Below are 21,958 nucleotides of genomic sequence, written 5' to 3'. Positions count from 1 at the left end.
ATTTATTACTTCCATCCTGCCCTGGCCCAACAGCATTACTCCCCTGAGCCTCCAGTACAAGGCCTCACGTAAGTGTTGAGCCGAGTGTACTGGGAACGCCATAAAATTACGAGATCATTTGCGGTGCTGCCCAGTCAGTGGCCTCGTACAGTGGAGCTGGCTCCACCTTCAACACCAGGGCAAAAATTGCTTTAGTCGCCTCCTTGAGCATCACAGCAGTACAGCGCGCCAGGGACCAAAAGGGAAGAGAAATTGGAGGCAGACGTCGGAGCATCGGAACCTTTTCCCTTTCAGAACATCAACTCCGGCTGCTGGGCGGACCTCCTTCGCGCTCTAGGCCTCGACGGATTATTATTTATTGTTTGTTTCGGAGAGCATTTCAGGAGGCGATGGCGCCGCCCTCCTCCGGGGCAGCAAGGGGAGGCTGAGCGCCTCCCAGCCAGCGAGGCCCGCCTCCCAGCCTAGGTCGGCTCCCGCGGTGACCGCCGCCGCACCGCGCGCAGCCCCTCGAGCCGCCCTCCGCGCAGGCCCCGCCCCGCCCCGGCCCGTCACTCACCCGGCGCGCCCAATGGCGGCGCGGGGCCGGCGGGGCGGGGCGGGGCCGGGCGGCGTGCGCCGGAGCTTGTGGCGTCAAGCCCCGCGGTGTCCATGGAGAGCGGCTGAGGCGGCGCGCGGGCCGAGGCTCCGGGGCGCCGGGACGGCGAGGATGTCGGCTTCACTCGTCCGGGCCACCGTCCGGGCGGTGAGCAAGCGGAAGCTGCAGCCCACCCGAGCCGCCCTCACGCTGGTGAGTGAGCGAGCGAGCGAGCCAGCGCGTGACCTGGGCGGCCCTCCCGCCAGCCAGCGAGGCCGGCGGCGCAGGGCGCAGGGCGCAGGCCCGGGCGGGGGCGGACTACACCTCCCGGCAGGCCGCGCGGCGCTGGGGGCGTGGCCCGCGGGGGAGGGGAGCGGACGGCGCTTGCGCACGGGCTCCGGGACAAAGAGCAGAGGTTTTCGGCCTGAGTTCACCGCGTCCTCTGGGAGGAAGGTCAGACGCTGAGGACACCGGGACGCAGAGCACAGCACTTTAAGAAGTCGCTGAGAAAGTGTGTCCTCTCCCTAGGGGGCGGGGTTTCTTTCTTTTTTTTTTTTTTTTTAAGGAAAACTCTAGATAGCCTAGAATTAGCCGTTCCAAAGAGTCCTCCAGCTCACTGGCACTTAGGACGTGCACAGTGTGGTTCGGCCATTACCTCTTACCTAGTGTCAACACATGTCTCCCCACAGCCAAGCTCGGGATGCGTTCGGCACTCTTCGGTGTAAGCATTCACCTACAGACGTGAACATAGGATGATTTAAACGAAACTATGGAGTCTTCCGTTTAATGCCGTAGGAACGGCCCAGAAAACTAGCCGAAGCAAAATATAGGAAAGTCGTGATCAGGTGGAAAATTGCGTGTTTAGACCCTGGAGGTTATCCTAATTTAGAGTTATATCATTGAATTCTCAGTTTTTCACATACCAGTAAGCCCATTTCCATCCTGGAAGATACGCTGTGCAATCTAGAATTATGCGAGGCCCTGGGAAAGGGCACGATCCATGCTTCCTGTCTCATTCCAGAGTTGATAAAAATCATTCATAATTCAAAAGAATTCTTTCCCGGGTAATGGTGGGTCCAGAAAAAGAGAGTGCAAGCGACAGTTTTTTGCCTTTTTCCATCGCCGTTTATTTGGCTTGCTAAGTGTTCTTTCAGTATTTCTGAATCGTCCCTTGCACTGCATTGCTGCTTGTTCAGACATCAAAACTTAATGGATTTCAAGACAAGAATTGGTCACACAGTTCCTACCCTCCATGGACAGAGTTGTAGAAAAAGCTTTTGTCTTTTCTTTCTTCTTTTTTTTTTTTTTTTTTTTGGTACTGGGGATGGAACCCAGAGGCATTCTACCTCCGAGATACACCCCTAGGTCTATTTTTTATTCTTTATTTTGAAACAGGTCTCACTGAGTGGCAAAGGACTTCACTAAGTAGCTGAGGCTGGTCGGGAAGCCGGATCCTCCTGTCTTAGCCTCCCAAATGCTGGGATTACAAGCGTGTGCCCCCACGCCCGGCTTTTTTGTCATCTCTTATGAGAAATAATAAGGCCTCTTACATTGTCAAGCCTAGTCTGTCTCCACGCTTTGTCAATAGCAGTTCACTCCCAAGGGTGACATGGCGCCTGGAGTGTACTGTAGAAGTCTGTTGTCCAAATTTAGAGTTATGGCTCATTCTAGAAACCCGTTTTCCTGTGATTTTTCTCCCCCCACACACCACTTTGTGGTACTAGAGGTTGAACCTAGAGGCATTCTATCTCCAAGATACACTCACCCTTTTTTTTTTTTCCCCCTCCGGGGTCTGGGGATGGAACCCAGGAGCATTTGATCTCTGAGCTCCACCCCCTGCCCTATTTTTTTATTCTTTATTTTGAAACAGGGTCTCACTGAGTTGCAAAGGGTTTCACTAAATAGCTGAGGCTGTCCCGAATTCTGGGATTACAAGTGTGCGCCACCATGCCCGGCTACCCCTTTTTATTTTTTGTTTTGAAACAAGGTTTGCCAGCTAGGTTGCTGCAAGTCTCACAAATTGCCATGGCTGGTCTTGAACCTGTAATCCTCCTGTCTCAGCCTCCCAGGTACAGAATTATAGGTGTGCACCACTACGCCCAATTCCTGTGATTTTCTTAGTTGCTAGTGTAAGAGCTCCTAAAAGCACATCAGAACTACTTTCCAGCATGGCCTGTGTTCATGGACTCGCAGTCAATGTAGTCCTAGACATGTGCTGTGAAGTCACTATGGCATGTGTTGCTCCTTCTGTTTAGTTTTCAGTCTTTTGCAAACTTTTTTTTCTGGGGCTTGGGATGGAACCCAGGCGCATTCTACCTCCAAGCTCCACCCTAGCCCTGTTTTTTATTCTTTATTTTGAAACAGGATCTCACTGAGTTGCAAAGGACCTCACTAAGTAGCCGAGGCTGTCCGCGAACCACACTCCTCCTTACTCAGCCTCCTGAATGCTGGGATTACAAGCATGCACTACCACGCCTGGCTTTTTGCAAACATTTTTAACCCCAACATGTTATATGAAGTGCAAAAGCTGTGCGGTGATCAAAGGCCCAGTAAAGGTTTTGGCATCAGAAATTCAATGTGTTGCAGAATTTGTAAAGTGTTTGTATTTGTGGAGTCTCCTAGAGGTCAGCAAGAGACTAGGGAAAGTAATTGATGACGTGAAAACGTGACTCGGCGTTGTTAGCACCAGATTATTTCCACTGGCTGATGTTAGTCCTGGAGTGGATTGGTAAATGGCTGGTAGGAAGGGTTTATCTTTGTGGTTGAGAAATGCATACTGTTTAATAAGTTGTTAATTTATAGGACCAGGACCAGAAGTCCTTGGGAACAGTGACCAGGAACTAAGATTTGTACTTGAAACAATTTAGGCACTGTTACAACACTGGGAGAGCCAGGTATAGTGGTGCGTGCCTGTAATCCCAGTACTTGGGAAGCTAAGACAGGAGGACTGCAGGTTCAGGGCCAGGGTCAGCAATTTAATGAAAAAAATAGAGCTGGGAGTATAGCCCCTGGGTTCAATCCTCAGTATCACAAAAAATAAATACTATAAAATATGGCCGGGGGGTAATAGCTCAGAGGTAGAATGCCCCTGGAGTCAATCCCCCAGTACCACATACATATAATAATAATTTTTTTAAAAAAGATGTTAAGAGTAGTGCTGGGGCTGTAGTTCAGTGGTAGAGCACAGTGTGCTTAGAAGCAGGAGGCCCTGGGCTCAGTCCCCAGGATCCAAGAAAAGAAAAAGGGCGGAGGGAAGAACACGAAGTAGTTAAGTGCGTCAGAAGAGTTCCTGTTGGTGATACATTATTTACTCGTTGTAAATGAAGATTATTTTTTAATTTGAAGAATCATGACTGTTCTTTGACTTAATAGCCCCGTGTTTATTATTTAATCATTAATACTAAAATGACAGCATTGTAAGAATAAAAAGATGATACAACGTTAAATACCTAGAAGGTACTCATTAAATGGTGAACGTATGTTTATTGCCATGTATCACATAAGAAAAATGATGTTAAAGTTTTTAATAGGGACTATAAAATTTAGTACAAACATATTAAGACTACAAATATAATTATATATATTTATATGTGAATAGGAAAACAAGAAAAAAAACCCAACACCGAAACACTAGCTATAGCTATTAAAATATACCTTGCTCAATGACTGTCATTTACTTGTTTTTTCCTTTGGTGTTGGGGATTGAACCCAGGGACCTTCTGCCTCTGAACTACACCTCCAAACCTGTTTATTTTTTATTTTGGAACAGTGTCTTGCTAAGTTGTTGAAGCTGGCCTCAAACCTGTATTCCTCCTGTCTCAGCCTCCCAAGTACTGGGGTTCTAGGCATGTGCCCCCATACCCAGCCATTCATCTAACATCTTCTAAAACATTTATGCCAGATTGAAGCTAGGGTCCAGTGGTGCATGCCTGTAACCCCAGTGCTTAGGAGACTGAGACTGGAGGATCACAGGTTTAAGGCCAATTCATGGTAACTTAGTAAAACCCTATTTCAAAGTAAAATAAAATAAATAGGACTGGGGGTATAGCTCAGAGGTTGAAACGCCCTGGCTTCAATCTCTAGTACTACATACACATATATGTGTACAATAACAAATTCATAATGAAATTAAAATAGGTTACAGTTGTTGACACATTTATTGTATGTGACCAGGGAATCATCTTTGGGTTATAATATGGCATTAGATAAAGTAAAAGGGTGGTGCTGCTAAGTAAGTATAAGATATGTTCGTGTAGGGTGCCTTCTCTCATCATTATGACAAAAATAGCCTAGAAATAATTTTTTTTATTGGGCCAAAATATCTTAGAGTTAGTCTCACTTTAAAGAGCCACATTCCTGTGAATTACATATGAGTAGATTAAAACCTTTCAGATTTCAGTGGATTTCAAGACTCTCTTAAAATTTAATCTGCAGACTGAATCTTGGATGAATTATAGAGTCATTAATTCTACATCAGTTTCTTGGGGAACTGGGTTTCCTTGAGGTTCCGGGGAGTGCATTAGTGTGCGATGAAAGGCTTCATGTTTAGTGGAAGAGTTCATGCTATTTCCCAGATTAGTTTTGCCTAAGCAGAATGATACCTCTTTTCTGCCTGGTACTGAGATACAAAAAACCACTTTAAAAGCAAGAGTTTTTCTTTTGTTTTTAATGTGGTACTAGAAAATTAAACACAGGCTTTCTACCTCGGAGCTACACCTTCAGCACTTTTTTGTTGTTTTTTGTTTGTTGTTTTTGAAACAGGATCTTGCTAGAGTTGCTGAGACTAGTCTTAAACCTGTGATCTCCTTTCTCACCCCCAAGTACTGGGGTTACAGGCTTGTGCACCACACCAGCTTATGGCTAAAGTTTAAAACAAAAAAAAAAAGTCATAGATCCTCTCTTTTCATTCATTCTTGTCTTGAAAATCAGATCAGTCACTTGAAGGTATAAGACCTGGCATTTTCTCTTGGTTGAGTTCTCAGCTGAGTTATAAATAGATAGCAACACTCTCCCTACTAAGTGTGTTTGGTTTTTACATGACACAGGAAATTAAGATGTTCTTATAACAAACCTTCCAGGCATATAGATTCTTGTTTTAATGTTGCTTGTCTGTCCAGTGATTCTTTTTTCAGTGTAGGATATGAACATCAGTAATAAATGGGTCATTCTCCATGATTTGCCTTCCTTAATGTGCTTAAATGTTTCTACTACAAGGTGAGAAAAGAAGAAAATATATCATTTTGTAAAAACAGAATGTAATTTAGGAAGCCACTTGGGATAAAAACACTTGGGGCTGGTTGTCAGAAGGGTGAGAGCCCCATTTGTTTCCTTTGGAGGCTGTACGTAGTACTGCACAGTCTGTACCTTTGATCTGCCTCAATAAGCCGAGATTACACATCAGATTTTAGTTCCAGCAAATATTTTCCCACGGCTATGCCCTTTTTAAAAAACTTATCAGGGATCTTTGATAGAAAGTAGATTAATTTTAGCACTTACATAAAATGTCCATGAAAATTTATAAATAGGAGATAGAGCTAGCTTTTATTAACAGTCATTTAGAAAAGTAAACAAGCACTTTTAAATTTTTTTAATAAGTATTTCTACAATTATTCTGTGATCTCTAAAAATAAAGGCCATAATTCTTCTTTTGAGCATTTCTTTCTTCCTCTCCATGCATTCTGTTCCCTGTGTTGGGTTTAGCTCCTCTAACACAAACGTGGGAAACGCTTTTAGAGACCAACTACTGGTAGTGGTTTTTTTATAGTGACAAACAGGAAATTATACATACACAAACTATATTAATAACTTCAAAAGTTCCACTAAGCGACACCCACGTTCGTAAGTTCAGTACATTGTTTTGTGCATATGTGCGTGTGTGTGTGATACTGGGAATGGAACCCAGGGGCGTTCCGTCTCCAAGCTACCCCTCCATCCCAAGTACTAGGATGCAGACATGCACCACCATACCCAGCTACTTTATCTATATATTTTTTAAATACTGATTTCATGGCCCTTGTAGATAGATCCCTCATTGCAGGCTTGAGTTCTGGCTCCAGTTTACTACTAAAGTTTAGGTCATAACATCCAGACTTCAGGATTTCACAAACCAGTCAGAGTCATTACTAAACACTGTAGGACCCGTGCGGCACTGCCAGCCAGGGGAGCGAAAGGGTCAGAAGTAGGAAGGACATCGCCCCTTCATACCTTGCGTTCTCGTCACTGACAAGAGCTGCTCTTGCTGCCTAGCCTGTCCCGAGTGCCTCCTCACAGGAACCCTGAGGAGGGGTAACTGTTATCCCCGTTCACCAGGAAGGTAGAGAAGCCGTCTAGTGTGGCTGCCCCTGGGACACATCGGGAAAGTGGACCAAAGATGCCCCCACAGCCTCCCTGCCGGCAGCCTCCTTCCCACGAAGGCAGATTTGGGGACTGTGCCTTGAACACAGAGTCTGGAGTAGCGTTTATCTCATCTCGAGGACTACTGAGTCAGCTCTTCCCTGAGAAGCAGCTCCTGCTGTTCTTATTTTCATCACTGACTAGCTTAGTTCTGTTCATCTAGGTGTCCAGAGATGTAGGTTTAATCCACATTGAAGCCGGGCATGGTGGGCACGCTCGTAATCCCAGGGCTGGGGAGGCTGAGACAGGAGGATCGCACGGGTTCGAAGCCAGCCTCAGCTACTGAGTGAGGCTCTCAGCAGCTTAGTAAGACCCTGTTTCCAAATAAAATATAAAATAGGTCTGGGAGTATAGCCCGGAGGTAGAAAGCCCCTGGGTTCCACCCTCAGAACCACAACAAAAATAAATCCACATTGAAAATCTGTGTAAGCATTTGGTGAGACTGGGATAGGAAGGATGCCCTGAGTTACTTTATGCTGGTAAAACTTCCTCTGACTCTGCATTTTTATGGATTTGAAATAACTTGAAAGCAAAAAAGGATAATAATCAACAGAAAACATAAATTGAACAAATGATTTGTGATCAAGAAGAACAGAAAGTTGGCCTTTCCATCGAGATATGGATTCATTCGCGGCTCTGCACAGCTGTGTGTCTGGCACTGTGCTTGTTCTGCATACAGTAGTTGATCAAAATAAATGCTGTCCAGGAAGATTACATTTGTGAAACAAGTAAATGATACAGTGAGAGCATGACAACTAATCTGGGCTCACTGGAGAACAAGGTTGAAAGGCCGTTGCTAGCAAGTATTTTGACAGATAACAATCGTGTTTTCATTGAGTAGACTTCATGTGTCTGCTTACAAACTCGGAGATACTCCAGCAAGAAAGGAAAATGAATTTGTCAGATTGATTTACTAAACACAGACTTGATTAATCTTGAAGACTAATCTAGGCTTTGAAGAATTCAAGTTTTATAGCTAAAAACTTAATAACGTAACATTTTCTTTTTCAGACACCTTCAGCAGTAAACAAGATAAAACAGCTTCTGAAAGATAAGCCTGAGCATGTGAGTAAAACCTAAATATTCAGTAAAAGATTCGAGCCCTCTTTTCCGATTGGATTTCCATTCTGCTAAGCAGTGTGTCTTCATTAATTAGGGTTTTAATGCAGTGCTGGGGTTGAACCAAGCCTCGTGTGTGCAAGCACTCTACAGCGGAGCCCTCCCCTCTGCTCTACTCAAGATTCTTAAAGATCCAAGTAGTACAGTAGGGGGTTCAGAGGAAAGAAGTTACTCTCAGGCCCAAACTCTTCTTGCCATTCTCCCTTTCAAGAAGCATGCTCTCGGTGTCCTTCCAGATACAGTCCGTACATCTGATGTGGCAAGCCCAGATTTCTCAGACTCCACACTTACTGATGTTTTCGGATGGGTTCTAGGTTGTATAGTAGCATTTCTGGTTCCCACCTACAAGACGCTAGTAGCGCTGTCTCCCTTCCTAAATTGTGACAACCAAAAAATGTCTCCCTGTGGAGGACCACTGGTCTAGACTGTGCTTATTGGTGGTTGTTGCTTTGTGGTACTGGGAATTGAGCCCAGGGTGTTATGCCTCTGAGGTATACCGCCAGCCCTGTTTTCTTTGAAAATAAGGTCTCACTAAGGTACTAGGCTGACCTCAAGCCTGTGAACCTCTGGCTCAGCCTCCCAAGTACGGATTATAGGCATGTGCCACCTATTTTCACATATTCTCAAATATCTATATCCATTTCTAATATTTAGACTTCTACTAGCTGGAGTCTTCCTGTTTACAAAGATAAAAGACGAGTTAAACAAACACAACACATGCTCCAGAAATTCATCTAGACTATTTGTTATTGTCATCTGTATTTATTTATTTATTTATTTGTTTATTTATTTATTTTTGTGATACTGTGGGCTTTCTACCTCCGGGCTATACTCCCAGACCTATATTATAATTTATTTGGAAACAGGGTCTCACTAAGTTGCTGAGAGCCTCACTAAGTAGCTGAGGCTGGCTTCGATCCTCCTGTCTCAGCCTCCCAAGCGCGGGGATTACAAGCGTGCGCCACCACGCCCGGCTTTAGACTATTTGTTATTTTTAATATTTGAAATTCCTCATACATGCTTTAAGCTATCTGTGTGTGTGTGTGTGTGTGTGTGTGTGTGTGTGTGTGTGTGTGCGCGCGCGCGCGCGCGCACATGCACTTACTGCATTGAATCCAGAGACATCTTGCCACTAAAGCTACACTCTCAGCCCCCCCCCCTTTTTTTTTGGCAATACTGGGGATGGAACCCGGGGGCCTTCTACCTCTGGGCTACACTCCCAGACCTATTTTATATTTTATTTGGAAACAGGGCCACACTGAGTTGCTGAGAGCCTCACTAAGTTGCTGAGGGTGGCTTCGAACCTGCGCGATCCTCCTGTCTCAGCCTCCCCAAGTATTGGGATTACAAGTGTGCGCCACCACACCTGACTTTTATTCTTCATTTTGAAACAGGGACTCACTAAGTTGCAGAGGGTCTCCTCACTAAGTAGCTGAGGCTAACTGCAAACCTGCAATACTCCTGTCTCAGCCTCCTAAGTACTGGGATTACAAGCATGTGCCATCAAACCCTGTTAAACTATCACCATTAGGTGAGTAAAACTCCCTACTTTATGATTAGTTTTCTAGAGAAAAAGAATAGTAGTAATCAATAGCCAGCTTTGTTTTTTTTTTTTTTTTTTTTACTGTTAGTATAACTGTCTAATCTGTACTACTCTTAAGTTGAGCTGGGAATATAGTTCAGTGGTTTAGAGGACTTGCCACCATGCTTGAGGTACTAAAAAATTTTTATGTGCATCTACAAATTTGTAACAGTGGATCCCACCATTATATCTTATAATGCACCAGTATAAGACTTTGGTTCTAAAAACTTTTAATTCTTTTTCAGGTAGGTCTGAAAGTTGGTGTCCGAACCAGAGGCTGTAACGGGCTTTCTTACACTCTGGAGTATACAAAGACAAAAGGAGATTCTGACGAAGAAGTTGTTCAGGATGGTAAGCTTTTGGCAAGCTTTTTCTGGACATACTGTTTTGTTTTTGTGGTACTAGGAATAGAATCCAGGGACATTCTACCTCCAAGCTCCATGCCCAGCCCTATTTTTTTTAATTATTATTTTGAAACAGGGTCTCACTAAGTTGCAGAGAGCCTCCGTAAGTAGCTGAGGCTATCTGTGAAACGTGATCCTCCTGTCTCAGCCTCCCAAATGCTGGGATTATAAATGCGCGCCACCATGCCCAGCTTGGACATATTGTTTTGCTTACAGTTTTTACCCTTGTACAGAATAAAGTGGAGAAGGATAAACGTAGAAATTATGTAAATAGTGCTCTGTGTATGGTGTTATTAAATGAGATTTAAAATCACCTGATTTATGCGCAGCAACTAAACAAGGAAAACAGCTCATGATCCCTGTTTTCCGAGGCAGAGGGAGGCTTGAGGAAGTTAAATAGTTTGCCGAGGTTGTAGAGTGAGTGACCTAGTGAAAATCTGAACCTAGCCAATTCTCTCCAGGGGCTCTGCTTTAGAACTAAGTGGTAGGTCAGAGGGTAAGTTGTTTCAACTCTAAAAGGTCATCATTGTGTCCAGAAAGGTTTGCAGACCAAAAAACTTCAAAATGAACCAAGCATTTATGTGTGAAGCAACAGTTTCTTAGCCATATCAAGTAATGTTAACTCATAATTTTTTTTGCGGATCTGGGGATGGAACCCAGGGGCATTCGATCTCCGAGCTACACCCCCAGCCCTATTTTTTATTCTTTATCTTGAGACAGGGTCTTACTAAGTTGTGGAGGGCCTCAGTAAATAGCTGAGGCTGTCCATGAACCACAATCCTCCTGTCTCAGCCTCCTGAATGCTGGGATTACAACATGCACCACCACGCCTGGCTATATTAACTCATACTTTCAAAGAATTTTTTTAAATAAAATTCTTAATAAAATTTTCAATTTTTTAGTTACTATATTTGAGACTAACTCCTTGCCTATGTGGAGATCTATTTCCTTTCTTTCTTCCTTCCTTTCTTTCTTTCTTTCTTTCTTTCTTTCTTTCTTTCTTTCTTGTACTGAGGATGGAAACCGGGGTCATTCTACCTTTGAGCTACACCCCCACCCCCATCCCTATTTTTTATTCTTTATTTTGAAACAAGTTCTCACTGAGTTGCAAAGGCCCTCACTAGCTGAAGCTGGCCGAGAACTTCAATCCTCCTGTCTCAGCCTCCCAAATGCTGGGATTATTAGCATGCACCACCATACCCAGCAACATGTTTTTTGTTTGTTTGTCTTTTGTTTTGTTTTTTCGGGTCTGGGGATGGGACCCAGTGGCATTAGACCTCCAAGCTACACCCCCTGTCCTATTTTTTATTCTTTTTAATTTGAAACAGGGTCTCACTGAGTTACAGAGGGCCTCACTAAGTAGCTGAGGCTGTCCACAAACCACAATCCTCCTTTCTCAGCCTCCCAAATGCTGGCATTATAAGCGTGTGCCACCACGCCCAGCCTTCCAGTCCTTTTTAAATATGTGTTTTGAAACAGGGTCTCGTAGGTTGTTGAGAGTCTCATTAAGTTGCTGGGGGACTCACTAAGTTGCTGAGGCTGGTCTTCCTGTCTCAGCCTCCCCAAGTGCCAAGATTACAGGCATGTGCCACCATACCAGTGATATTTTTGTTACATTATTTTGAAGATCAACTCAAAGTATCATAAGCCTTAAGATTCTCATCTTAGGAAAAAGACTTGTATTTACATATAGTTTATCTTTAGGTAATGACTTGATTTCTTATAAGGAAGAAAGTTTTTTAAACTGATTGCCAGTTTATCATCTTCTGTCTACATAATTAGGTAATATAACTCTTTTTTTTTTTTTTTTTTTTGGTACTAGGGATGGAACCCAGGGGCATTCAACCTCCGAGCTCTACCTCCTACCTTATTTTTTATTTATTTTGAAACAGAGTCTCACTGAGTTGCAAAGGGCCTCACTAAGTAGCTGAGGCTGGCCGCAAACCACCATCCTCCGGTCTCAGCCTCCCAAATGCTGGGATTACAAGTGTGCCCACCATGCCTGGATATAACTCATTTTTCAGCTCATAACTAGAATAGAGCTGTTGATACACTGACTGATATTATTAGAATCATCCTGTCACTGTCCTTTGGATACTCTAGGCATGGCAGTGTCTTAAGAATGCATAGAGATGGTATTGCCAGGTCTCCAAAAACTAAATTAACTCCATCTGTACAGAACTGTCACTCAGAACATTTTCTCCACTGAGAATATTTTCTCCATATTGCCAGTTGTGATAACAGTAGCAGATTGCAGTTCTGCACAGAATTGTTTTGGAGTTTGCTTTGCAGAACTCTACCCTGACAAAATTGGTTTTGATTTTAATTAGGACAGGGAGGGCTGACTGGAAACTGAGTCCTTTTTTTTTTCTTGGTACTGGGGATGGAAGCCAGGGGCATTCTACCTCTGAACTACACCCCCAGCCCTGTTTTTAATTCTTTATTTTGAATCAGGGTCTCACTGAGTTGGAAAGGACCTCATTAAGTAGTAGCTGAAACTGAACTGCAATCCTCCTGTCTCGGCCTCCCAAATGCTGGGATTACAAGCGTGCACCACCACATCCAGCTTGCTTTTTATTAGTATAATTGTTTAATCTATACAACTATAAGTTTATATATATATATATATATATATATATATATATATTTTTTTTTTTTTTTTTTTTTTTTTTTTTGGTCTTTGATGCTAGGTGTTGAACCTAGGGGCATTCTACCTCCAAGTTACACTCTCGGCCCTTTTTTATTTGAAACAGGGTCTTGCTAAGTTGCTGAGGCTGTCCTTGAACCTGTGATCATGCTATTTCAGCCTCCCAACTATGAGAATTACAGGCGTGTACCAGGCACTTGACCCCAGCCCTTTTTATTTTTTAGTTTGAGACGTGCAACCTAAATTGCTGAGGCTGGCCTTGAACTTGCCATCTTCCTGTCTCAGCTAAGCAAAGTTTTATACATTCACTTCTTTTCAGGTAGGTACAAAAGTTGGTGTCTAAACCAGTAGCTGAGTTTGGACACTGACGTTTGCAGCTTCCCTGAGTTTCCTAGGTGGTTTCCATGTAAAGTTTACTGTGCTTTGAATGGACAGCTGCCACAGACTGCAAGCTTTATATGACACGTGTTTTCTTTCCCAAGGAGTCAGAGTGTTCATCGAAAAGAAAGCTCAGCTGACACTTTTAGGAACAGAAATGGACTATGTTGAAGACAAATTATCCAGCGAGTTTGTCTTCAATAACCCAAACATCAAAGGAACTTGTGGCTGTGGAGAAAGCTTTAATATCTGAAACCCCAGGACTCCTGGCCGTAAACTTCAGGCAAGCTCCTGGGAAGCCTTGATGCTTACTGAAGGGATCATGTGACTGTCACATGCTTAAGGTTTATGCTGTGTGGCCACCTTGCGGAGAAAATAAAGTGATGCATTTTGAACATGAAGCCAGTGTGTTAGATTCCAGAAGAAATGATATTTGTGTTCTCTCTAGGGGACAGAAAGTGGGAAGACATTGCTCTCTCGGGTCATTGTTCTGTAAAGACAGACGACCGACCTTGCAGCCAGCTTGTTCTCTTGCGTCTTTTCAGTTAGAACCAGTTCATTAACACTGCCTTGCCGGGAGGCGTTGAGGTGTGCACTCCTTAGATTTCTCCTGAATGGCTTGAATGTGCATCCCCTCTGGTCTTTCCCAAGCAGACTGGTGGCTTCTGAAACCCAGCGGCGGGAGTCCCGGCCACCCGTGATAACTCCGTGATGCGTCGTTTTTCTCCCCAAACGTGGCGTGGCCTTTTACGTTTTTGTCACAATTGCACTGTCAGAATGCCTCGTGTGTGTCCCCGCAGCAGCACTGGCCAGGATTCCCTTGAGCTGTCCTGCAGAGTAGTTTCCAGTGATGGTGCAGCAGGTGAGAATGACTTCATCTACCTTCTTTACTCCACTTCCTTGGCCGCCCTCCATGCCTGCTCAGGGGCAGGGCTGCAGGCTGCCTTAGGGCCTCTGAGTTGGAAGGTCTCTTCCAAGCTCTCCAGTCGCCTTCCCTCAGCTCCGCCGGTGAGAAGATGCATGCACACACTTTTGTCCACGCCACTGCAAGCCACCCACCCCTGCTCACAGGTAGCAGGGTGCTCTGCACTGGGAGGCAGGGAAGGCAAATGCGCTGCGGCTTCTCCATCTGATCAACACGTGGTAGCTTCTTTGCAACTTGGTGGAGATGATACTTTATTTCAAGTGGAGAAAAAGCTTGTAATAACCCTTTTGCCAGTACAGTGGCACGCGCCTGTAATTCTGGCCACTTAGGCTGAGTCAGGAAGATCACAAACTGGAAGCAAACCTGGGCAACTTAATGAGGCCTTGTTTTAAAAAACAGAAAGGGGACTGGGAATGTAGCTTAGTGACAGAGTGCCCCTGGGTTCAGTCCCAGTACCACCAACAAAAGCCCTTTCGGCCAGGCTGGGTGGCTCATGCTTGTAATCCCAATTCTTGGGAGGCTGAGACGGGGGTCCGCAGGTTCACAGCCAGCCTCGGCAACTTAGTAAGGCCCTCCACAACTTAGGCCCTGTTTCAAAATAAAAGAATAAAGTAGGGGTGGAGGTAGAATGCTCCTGGGTTCCATCCCTAGTACCACACACAAAAGCCCTTTTCTGTGAATTGCCATCTTGTTTCTTTAGGCCTCTGAGACAGTGGTTTGTACTAAGAAGATTTTGTAGCAGCCCACCCCACTTTGGGGTGTGGTAGTAATTGTAAAGCAGAACCTCAGGCTCTTCTGAAAATTCCCAATATATGTATATTCCCTGGTTCCTAAGTCCAGTTGCCAGAATTTCTAAACTATTTTAACACCAACCTTTAAAGTAGTCCTTTAGTCACTTAGTTTATTGATTTCCTGGTTTCTGTGAGATGATATGGAAGTTTTTTGGAAGCTGATTATCATGAATTAAAGTACCTGAGTTCCTTGTTTGTCCTGTTTACTAAAGTGCTGATACAGAATGCACCAAAGCTTGGAGCAGTAGTTTCATGTAAATGTTTGCTGTATGTAAATGAGTTTGTGTTGTTAATATAATTGTTGATCCACCCATCATTTGTGCAATACTGTATGTAGAGATTGAGTTGTTGATTAAAAATATGTGGCCTCTTTTTGATCATAAAAAATGCCTTGTGTTGAGGGAAAGGGTTTGGGGCAGTTACTGCTGGAGATATGAATAAATAGTCATCATTTTTCTGCCTAGTCTCCGAACAACCCCTTGAGATCATCTCCGACTGTTGTCATCTCCCTTGGGCTGGTTTCCTGGTAACACCCGCCCACATGGCCTGCAGCCTCTCCCAGGGCCGCCTCGAGTCCTCAGAAGAGCCCGCACGTGCTGTTCTCTGAGCTTCGCGCTTGGCTGCTCCAGCACTGTTTGTGAGCGCAGCCCGCCCCAGTCAGTGGCCGGTGTCTCACACTTCACACTTGCTGCCTGCTGGGAGCTATTGTACTCTTCATGGCAGTCGGGGAGGTGGGTCTGGCTACTTATTTTCATACTTGAGAATCTAAAGCACAAGAGTAAAACGTTAACCCGTATTGCAGCCCTCTGGCTCCAGCGCTGCCTCTAGCAACACTGTGTGTTGGAATAAAGACCCACAGAAGCTGTGCTCATAAAAGGCGCCCCATGGCTTTAGAAAGTTGTGAGATTTGGGGTGTAAGGAAGAGAATGAACAAAAAATAGTTTGAAAACGTCCTGAGGAAGCTAAGCTCCGAGGAGAAAGGCGCAAGTGTGGCAGTGGCAGGGAGGGACACGAGGCCATCTGGACTTGTGTGGTTCCATGCGCCTGGGCGGGGTGAAAGTTTTCAAGGGAATTCTCAGAAAGCCGTTGCATTCGAATGCCCACCTGGCACTCCAGCGGGAGGTAGGCCTGATGGTACAGACAGGCAGGAGCCACTGCGGACCCCAGAAAGGCCCTCCAGAGGGACAGGATGGGCAGACTCCGGAGGGGCAGTGAGCAGAGCTCCACTACAGCCAGGCTCACCGCCACGATCTGACTGTGAGTAAACAAGCATCACACATGTTGGCTTTGGGGTTTTGTCTCACGATTTTGAAGTGTAGGCAGGAACCAGTGGCCTCGTCATGTTCACTTAGCAACAGCTGCTTCATTTTTGGCAAAATGGCCCATCCTACAGCTATAACATCGGTACCAGTATTGGGAAGCGGCTTCAAAACATTTTAAAATAGCTTTGGTATTAATGTGCTGGTGCTGGGGAATGGCTGCAAAATGTATTTGAAAATAGCTTAGGAATTAGAGACTCAGACAGGGAAGGGACCCTGCAGAGTTCCAGGCACCAAGGGTGCTTAACAAGAAAATAAAGGGAGCCCAGGGCCTTGTACATTTTAAACACAAGCAAAATTTCCCAAAGATGGGCGGGGGGATGGGGGGTGCCATAAGCCTTCACGAGATCCCACACTCCTCCGATAACCAATTAACACATTTTGGGGTGGAACAAAAGTCTTGGGGTTTGTACCAGAGACAGGGCAGGCCTACAGGAAGGAACTCTCACATCCAAAGGCCTGCCCTGAGAAGGGGCGGATCTGGTTGGGTCAGAAGATTCTTGGTATAAAACTGGTCTGTATCCAAAAACGCTTCAGTGGCTTCAAGTCACTCCACTATGTCACTCTCTATGACATGATGCTTTCAGTTCTGTCCTATTTTTCTATCTTTGTAATAACAAAATTGCTTAAGCTTACAACAAAATGAGTTCTTGCTATTGTTTTCTATACATAGCTAAGAACAAGCACCCAGGGCTACATCTCCCACCTTAACAACAACCATATAGTGCAAGCTTTAATCTCAGAGGTCATTTGGTAGTTCCCCTGGGTGGCACGCGGGCCGCAGCTGCAGGTCTCTTTCCTCCTGTGGTAGCGGTGGAGGCCTGCTCTTCCCTGTCAGGACCCGAATTGAATGGCTGAGGCCACGGGGTGGTTAAAAATACCCTTGAAGACCTTGAGAAGACCAGCCTGCTGTGCCTCATTGTTCCAGAGAATCTCTCCACCCCCATCACTGGCGAGTGAAAATGATTATTTTTCCAAAAAAGGAAAGGGGTGTAGGGTGTTAGAAAACCCCCTGCAAGGTCAGACATCCTTAAGATTCCTAGCACTTCCTAAGATTCATTTGGCAGGAAATGCCTTAAAAAAAATAGGCCTTCTTGTCATGTTTTGATATCTGAGATCAAGAAACACAAAGGTGAGTGTCACTGCGCCTTCTGCCTCTGAACTACACCCACAGCCCTATTTCACGTTTTATTTTGAAGCATGTTCTCACTAAATTATCACATGCTAATCTTGTACGTGTGATCCTCCTGTCTCAGCCTCCTGAGTACTGGGATTGTGTGACACTGTGCCCAGCTTGATTAGCAGGTTTTTAAAACACTTTGCAGGAAGGCCCTGTTGTGTTAAGTGATAATTGATGCCCACAGTTGTTGCTGAGCAACCCCCATGGTGGTCAGAGTTTCAGATCAGCATGAGATAACATATCTGTGTTGCCACCACAGGCACCATAACTACCATGTGGCCCCTTTACCTGGTGGCTTTAACTTCCTAAGTATAATACAGGCACAAGTATCCCTTATCTTAAAAGCTCGGGACCAGGATATTTTGCATTTCAAACATTTATGGATTTTGGGATATTTGCATATACATAAGCTATCTTGGAGATGGGACACAAAATTCATGTATGTTTTATATGCACCTTGTACATGGAGCCTGCAGGTAACTTTATCAGTGTCATTTGGTGTTTTTGTGTTTTGGCTGCAACCTATCACATAAGGTTCAGGGGTAGAATTTTCCCCTCGTGGCATCAGGTCAGCACTCAAAAAATATCCAACTTTGTGGAGCATTTTAGATTTCAGGTTTTTGCATTATAGGTGGTCAACCTTAATTTGATCTGCTGTGGATATGTGAAATATTAAAACTCTCTGAGGGGCCCTCAGCCTCATCTCCACTTTGTAACTTCCGTGATAGTGTGGACCCCACCTCGGCCACCACTGACAGGCCAGCAGAACCAGGAGGCCACACAAGTCATGCTTGCCCTAAACCAGTCTTCCCAGATAGAGGGCCTTCAGCACTGGACGAAGACGTAAAAGGTAGGGAAGGTCTCCTGGGCGCTCTGTCTTGGAGCAGACACTTCAGGCGCTACACAACTTTGGCTTTGTAAATTAAAAAAATATATGTTGTGTTTCTTTTTCTTTTTTAATTGTGGTTGTGATTTTCAAAAATGCAAGACAAATTACCATCTTTTATTAAATAGTAACATTTAAGTGCATTAATTTTGCTTTAAAACCATTAATCAGCCAGGCGTGGTGACACACACTTGTAATCCCTGCGCTTGGGAGGCTGAGACAGGAGGATCGGATCGTGCAGGTTCGAAGCCAGCCTCAGCTGGCTTAAGAGACTCTGTTTTCAAATAAAAAATATAAAATAGGTCTGGGAGTGTGGCCCGGAGGTAGAAGGTACCCGGGTTCTATCCCCCCCCCAAAAAAAAAATTAACTACCGTCCATTTGCAGAACTTTTTCATCCTCCCAAACTGAAACTGTGGTCCAATTGAACCTAACTCCTTGTCCCTCACCCCAGCCTCTGGCCACCATTGCCTTTGTGACTTTGACTATTCTAGGTACCTCATATAAGTGGGAAATTACAATATTTGTCCCTTTGTGTCTGGTTTAGAGATCTTTTAATTCTTTCTTTATCAAACCGAGCCTGTGTCATAAATACTGACCAATTATTGCCATTATTTTCTTTCATGATGCTAAGGATAGAACCCATGACCTTGCATATGGCAGAGAAGCACTCTACCACTGAGCCATATCCCATTTATTTTTATTTTTATTTGAGACAATCTCCCACTAAGTTGCTGAGGCGGGCCTCAAATTTATGATCATCTTGCTTCTGCCTCACAAGTAGTTGAGATCAATGGTGTACTCACCACACCCAGCCCTGTGGTTCTTTAAAGCTTGCTGGAGTCCATAATTACTAGCTATGAAGTTAACCTTTGATGATATGTTGACTGACAGTACTTACATACTATTGGGGCCATTTTGTGTGTATGTGTGCATATGTGTGTTGAGGTTGGAACCCAGGGGCATTCTATCTCTGAGATACACCCCAACCTTTCTTGCTTTTCTTTTTTCTTTTTTTTTTTTCTTTTTCTTTGCAGTTCTGGGGATGGAACCCAGGGGCATTCTACATCTGAGCTATGCTCCCAGCCCTATTTTTTAGCCTTTTTTTAAAAAAAACAGGATCTCACTGAGTTGCGAAGGGCCTTGCTAATTAGCTGAGGCTGTCCATGCACTGCGATGCTCCAGGCTCCACCTACTGAATGCTGGGATTACAAGCATGAGCCACCACGCCCCTGCCCGCTTTTCTTATCTTGAAACAGGATCTGTTCCTGAGAGTCTCAATAGGAGCTGAGGCTGTCCCCAAACCTGTGATCCTCCTGTCTCAGCCTTTCAAGTACTAGGATTACAAGAGTGTCCATTTTAAATTGAGGTATTTGATTTTTTATTATTGAGTTGTAAAATTTATTTTATACCCTATAAATAGGTCCTTTATCAAATATATGATTTTAGAGGCTGAGACAGGAAGATGAGAGGTTGAAGGACAGCCTCAACAAGTTGCAAGATCAAGGTCCTCAGTGTGTGAGTTTGCAGATCAAACTCTCAGTATAGGAACTTGGGGACTGTCACAGTTTGGATCTGAAACACCCATTTAAAAGCTCATGTACAAAAAGCATGTCCCCAAAGCAGCAAGGTGTAGAGGGGAGGTATAGCTGGTAGAAGTGGTCCCAGGGGCAAGGCCTTGGGACTGTATCCTCCCCCTCCTCTCTCTCCTTCCATCCCTTTCTCTCTCTCTCTCTCCTCTTTCTCCTCTCTCTCCTCTCTCTTCTCTGTCTCCTCTCTCTTATCTCTCCTCTCCTCTTCTCTCTCCTCTCTCTTCCCTCTCCTTCTCCTCCTCCTCCTCCTCCTCCTCCTCCTCCTCCTTCTTCTCCTTCTTCTTCTTCTCCTTCTTCTTCTTCTTCTTCTTCTTCTTCTTCTTCTTCTTCTTCTTCTTCTTCTTCTTCTTCTTCCTCCTCCTCCTCCACTTCCTCCTCCTCCTCCTCCCCCTTCTTCTTCTTCTTCTTCTTCTTCTTCCTCCTCCTCCTCCTCCTCCTCCTCCTCCTCCTCCTCCTCTTCTTCTTCTTCTTCTTCTCCTTCTTCTTCTTCTTCTTCTTCTTCTTCTTCTTCTTCTTCTTCTTCTTCTTCTTCTTCTTCCTCTCTCTCTCTCTCTCTCTCTCTCTCTCTCTCTCTCTCTCTCTCTCTCTCTCTCTCTCTCTCCTCTCTCTCTTCTCTCTCTACAGTGTTTCTTCTTTGGAACCAGCCAAACATGGGCTAAACCCCTGAAGCCAAGACTCAGATAAATCTTTCCTTGTCTAAGTGTTCTTGTCAGTTATTTTGGTCACAGCAAGGAAAAAACTAACAGGGAAACATTCAAACCATAGTAAGTTGTTTCAGCAAGCTGTTCAAGGAGTACTGCAGAATCTCCAAAACACAGAGACAGAGTCCAGGATGGACAGACAGCTTAGCTACACAGCCATGTGGTCCTCAGTGCTCTTCTCCCTCCATCCGGGCAGGTGTAAGGAAGATACACCTACCTTGCTTCTTTTTTTAACTGCTTCTTTTTCTCCTCTGTACTTTCCCATGTCTATCATAGAGAAACTTGACATTAGAAATTATAATCACAGCAGCCGGGTGTGGTGGCGCACACTTGTAATTCCTGCGCTTGGGAGGCTGAAACAGGAGGATCACACGGGTTCGAAGCCAGCCTCAGCTGCTTAGTGAGGCTCTCAGCAACCTAGTGAGACCCTGTTTCCAAATAAAATATAAAAAAGGTCTGGGAGTATAGCCTGGAGGTAGAAAGCCTCTGGGTTCCACCCCCAGTACCACAAAAAAAAAAAAAAAAAAGAAAAAGAAATTATAATCACAGCTCAGTAATTTAATGTTCTTTTTTTATTTTCTGGAGTTTGAACCCAGTGTCTCGCTAAATTGCTGACTTGTTGCTAAATTGATGAGGCTAACCTCAAATCTGCTGCCCTTCTCTCTTAGTTTTCAAGTACTGGGATTACAGGTACACACCATCACAGCCAATTTAATATTCAGTCTTTTTGAAAAATATCTTTCCAGCCAGGTATGGTGGTACATGCTTGTAATCCCAGAATTTGGGAGGCTGAGACGAGGATCTCAGTTCTCAGACAGCCTCAGCTACTTAGCGAGGCCCTTCGCAACTCAGTGAGACCCTGTTTCAAAAAATAAAAAGACGAAAAAAATAGAGCTGGGGGTGTAACTCAGAGGAACAATGCCCCTGGGTTCCATCCCAGTACAAAAAAAAAAAAAAAATCTTTTCAGCTGGCTGTGGTGGCACACACTTGTAATCCCAGTACTTGGGAGGCTGAAACAGGAGGATTGCACAGGTTCAAAGCCAGCCTCAGCTACTGAGTGAGGCTCTCAACAACTTAGTGAGACCTTGTTTCCAAATAAAGTATAAAATAGGTCTAGGAGTGTAGTCTGGAGATAGAAAGACCCAGGGTTCCATCCGCAGTACCACAAAAGAGAGACACACACAGAGAGAGAGACAGAGACAGAGAGACCTCCCACCCAGTGCACTCAGGCAGGAAGATAACCCCTCCCCTTGGCACCCCATAGCTATTTGTGCAACCTTGAGCTTGTCAAATGTCACAATGGATGGCTGCTGGCTTGCTTGCCTCTCATTAAGCTTTGCCAGGGTTGGGGCTGGGCCTTGGGGCTGCAGGACAGGTGGAGCTCAGCCACTGCCCTCAGATGACAGAGTCAGGGCAGAAATGGCCATGTGAACAGAGAATTACAAAATACGTGGTGAGTAGGGAATTC

General features: G+C 44.7%; 1 protein-coding gene across 1 annotated transcript; it reads left to right on the top strand.

Annotated features, from left to right (window-relative positions):
* Nucleotides 1-650: 650 nt before the first annotated feature.
* Nucleotides 651-13,350, top strand: ISCA1 (iron-sulfur cluster assembly 1; the record flags this gene model as incomplete). Its single annotated transcript, XM_080708463.1, has 4 exons — nucleotides 651-787; nucleotides 7,979-8,032; nucleotides 9,914-10,019; nucleotides 13,202-13,350. The coding sequence occupies exons 1-4, from the start codon at nucleotides 707-709 to the stop codon at nucleotides 13,348-13,350; spliced, it is 390 nt and encodes a 129-aa protein (XP_080564589.1). The 5' UTR covers nucleotides 651-706.
* Between the last annotated feature and the right edge of the window lie 8,608 nt (nucleotides 13,351-21,958).

The sequence above is a fragment of the Muscardinus avellanarius genome (assembly GCF_963383645.1).
Source record: "Muscardinus avellanarius genome assembly, chromosome: 13".
Taxonomy (NCBI): domain Eukaryota; kingdom Metazoa; phylum Chordata; class Mammalia; order Rodentia; family Gliridae; genus Muscardinus; species Muscardinus avellanarius.
Note: the sequence above shows the minus strand (reverse complement) of the source record. Positions and strands in the feature narration are given on the sequence as shown.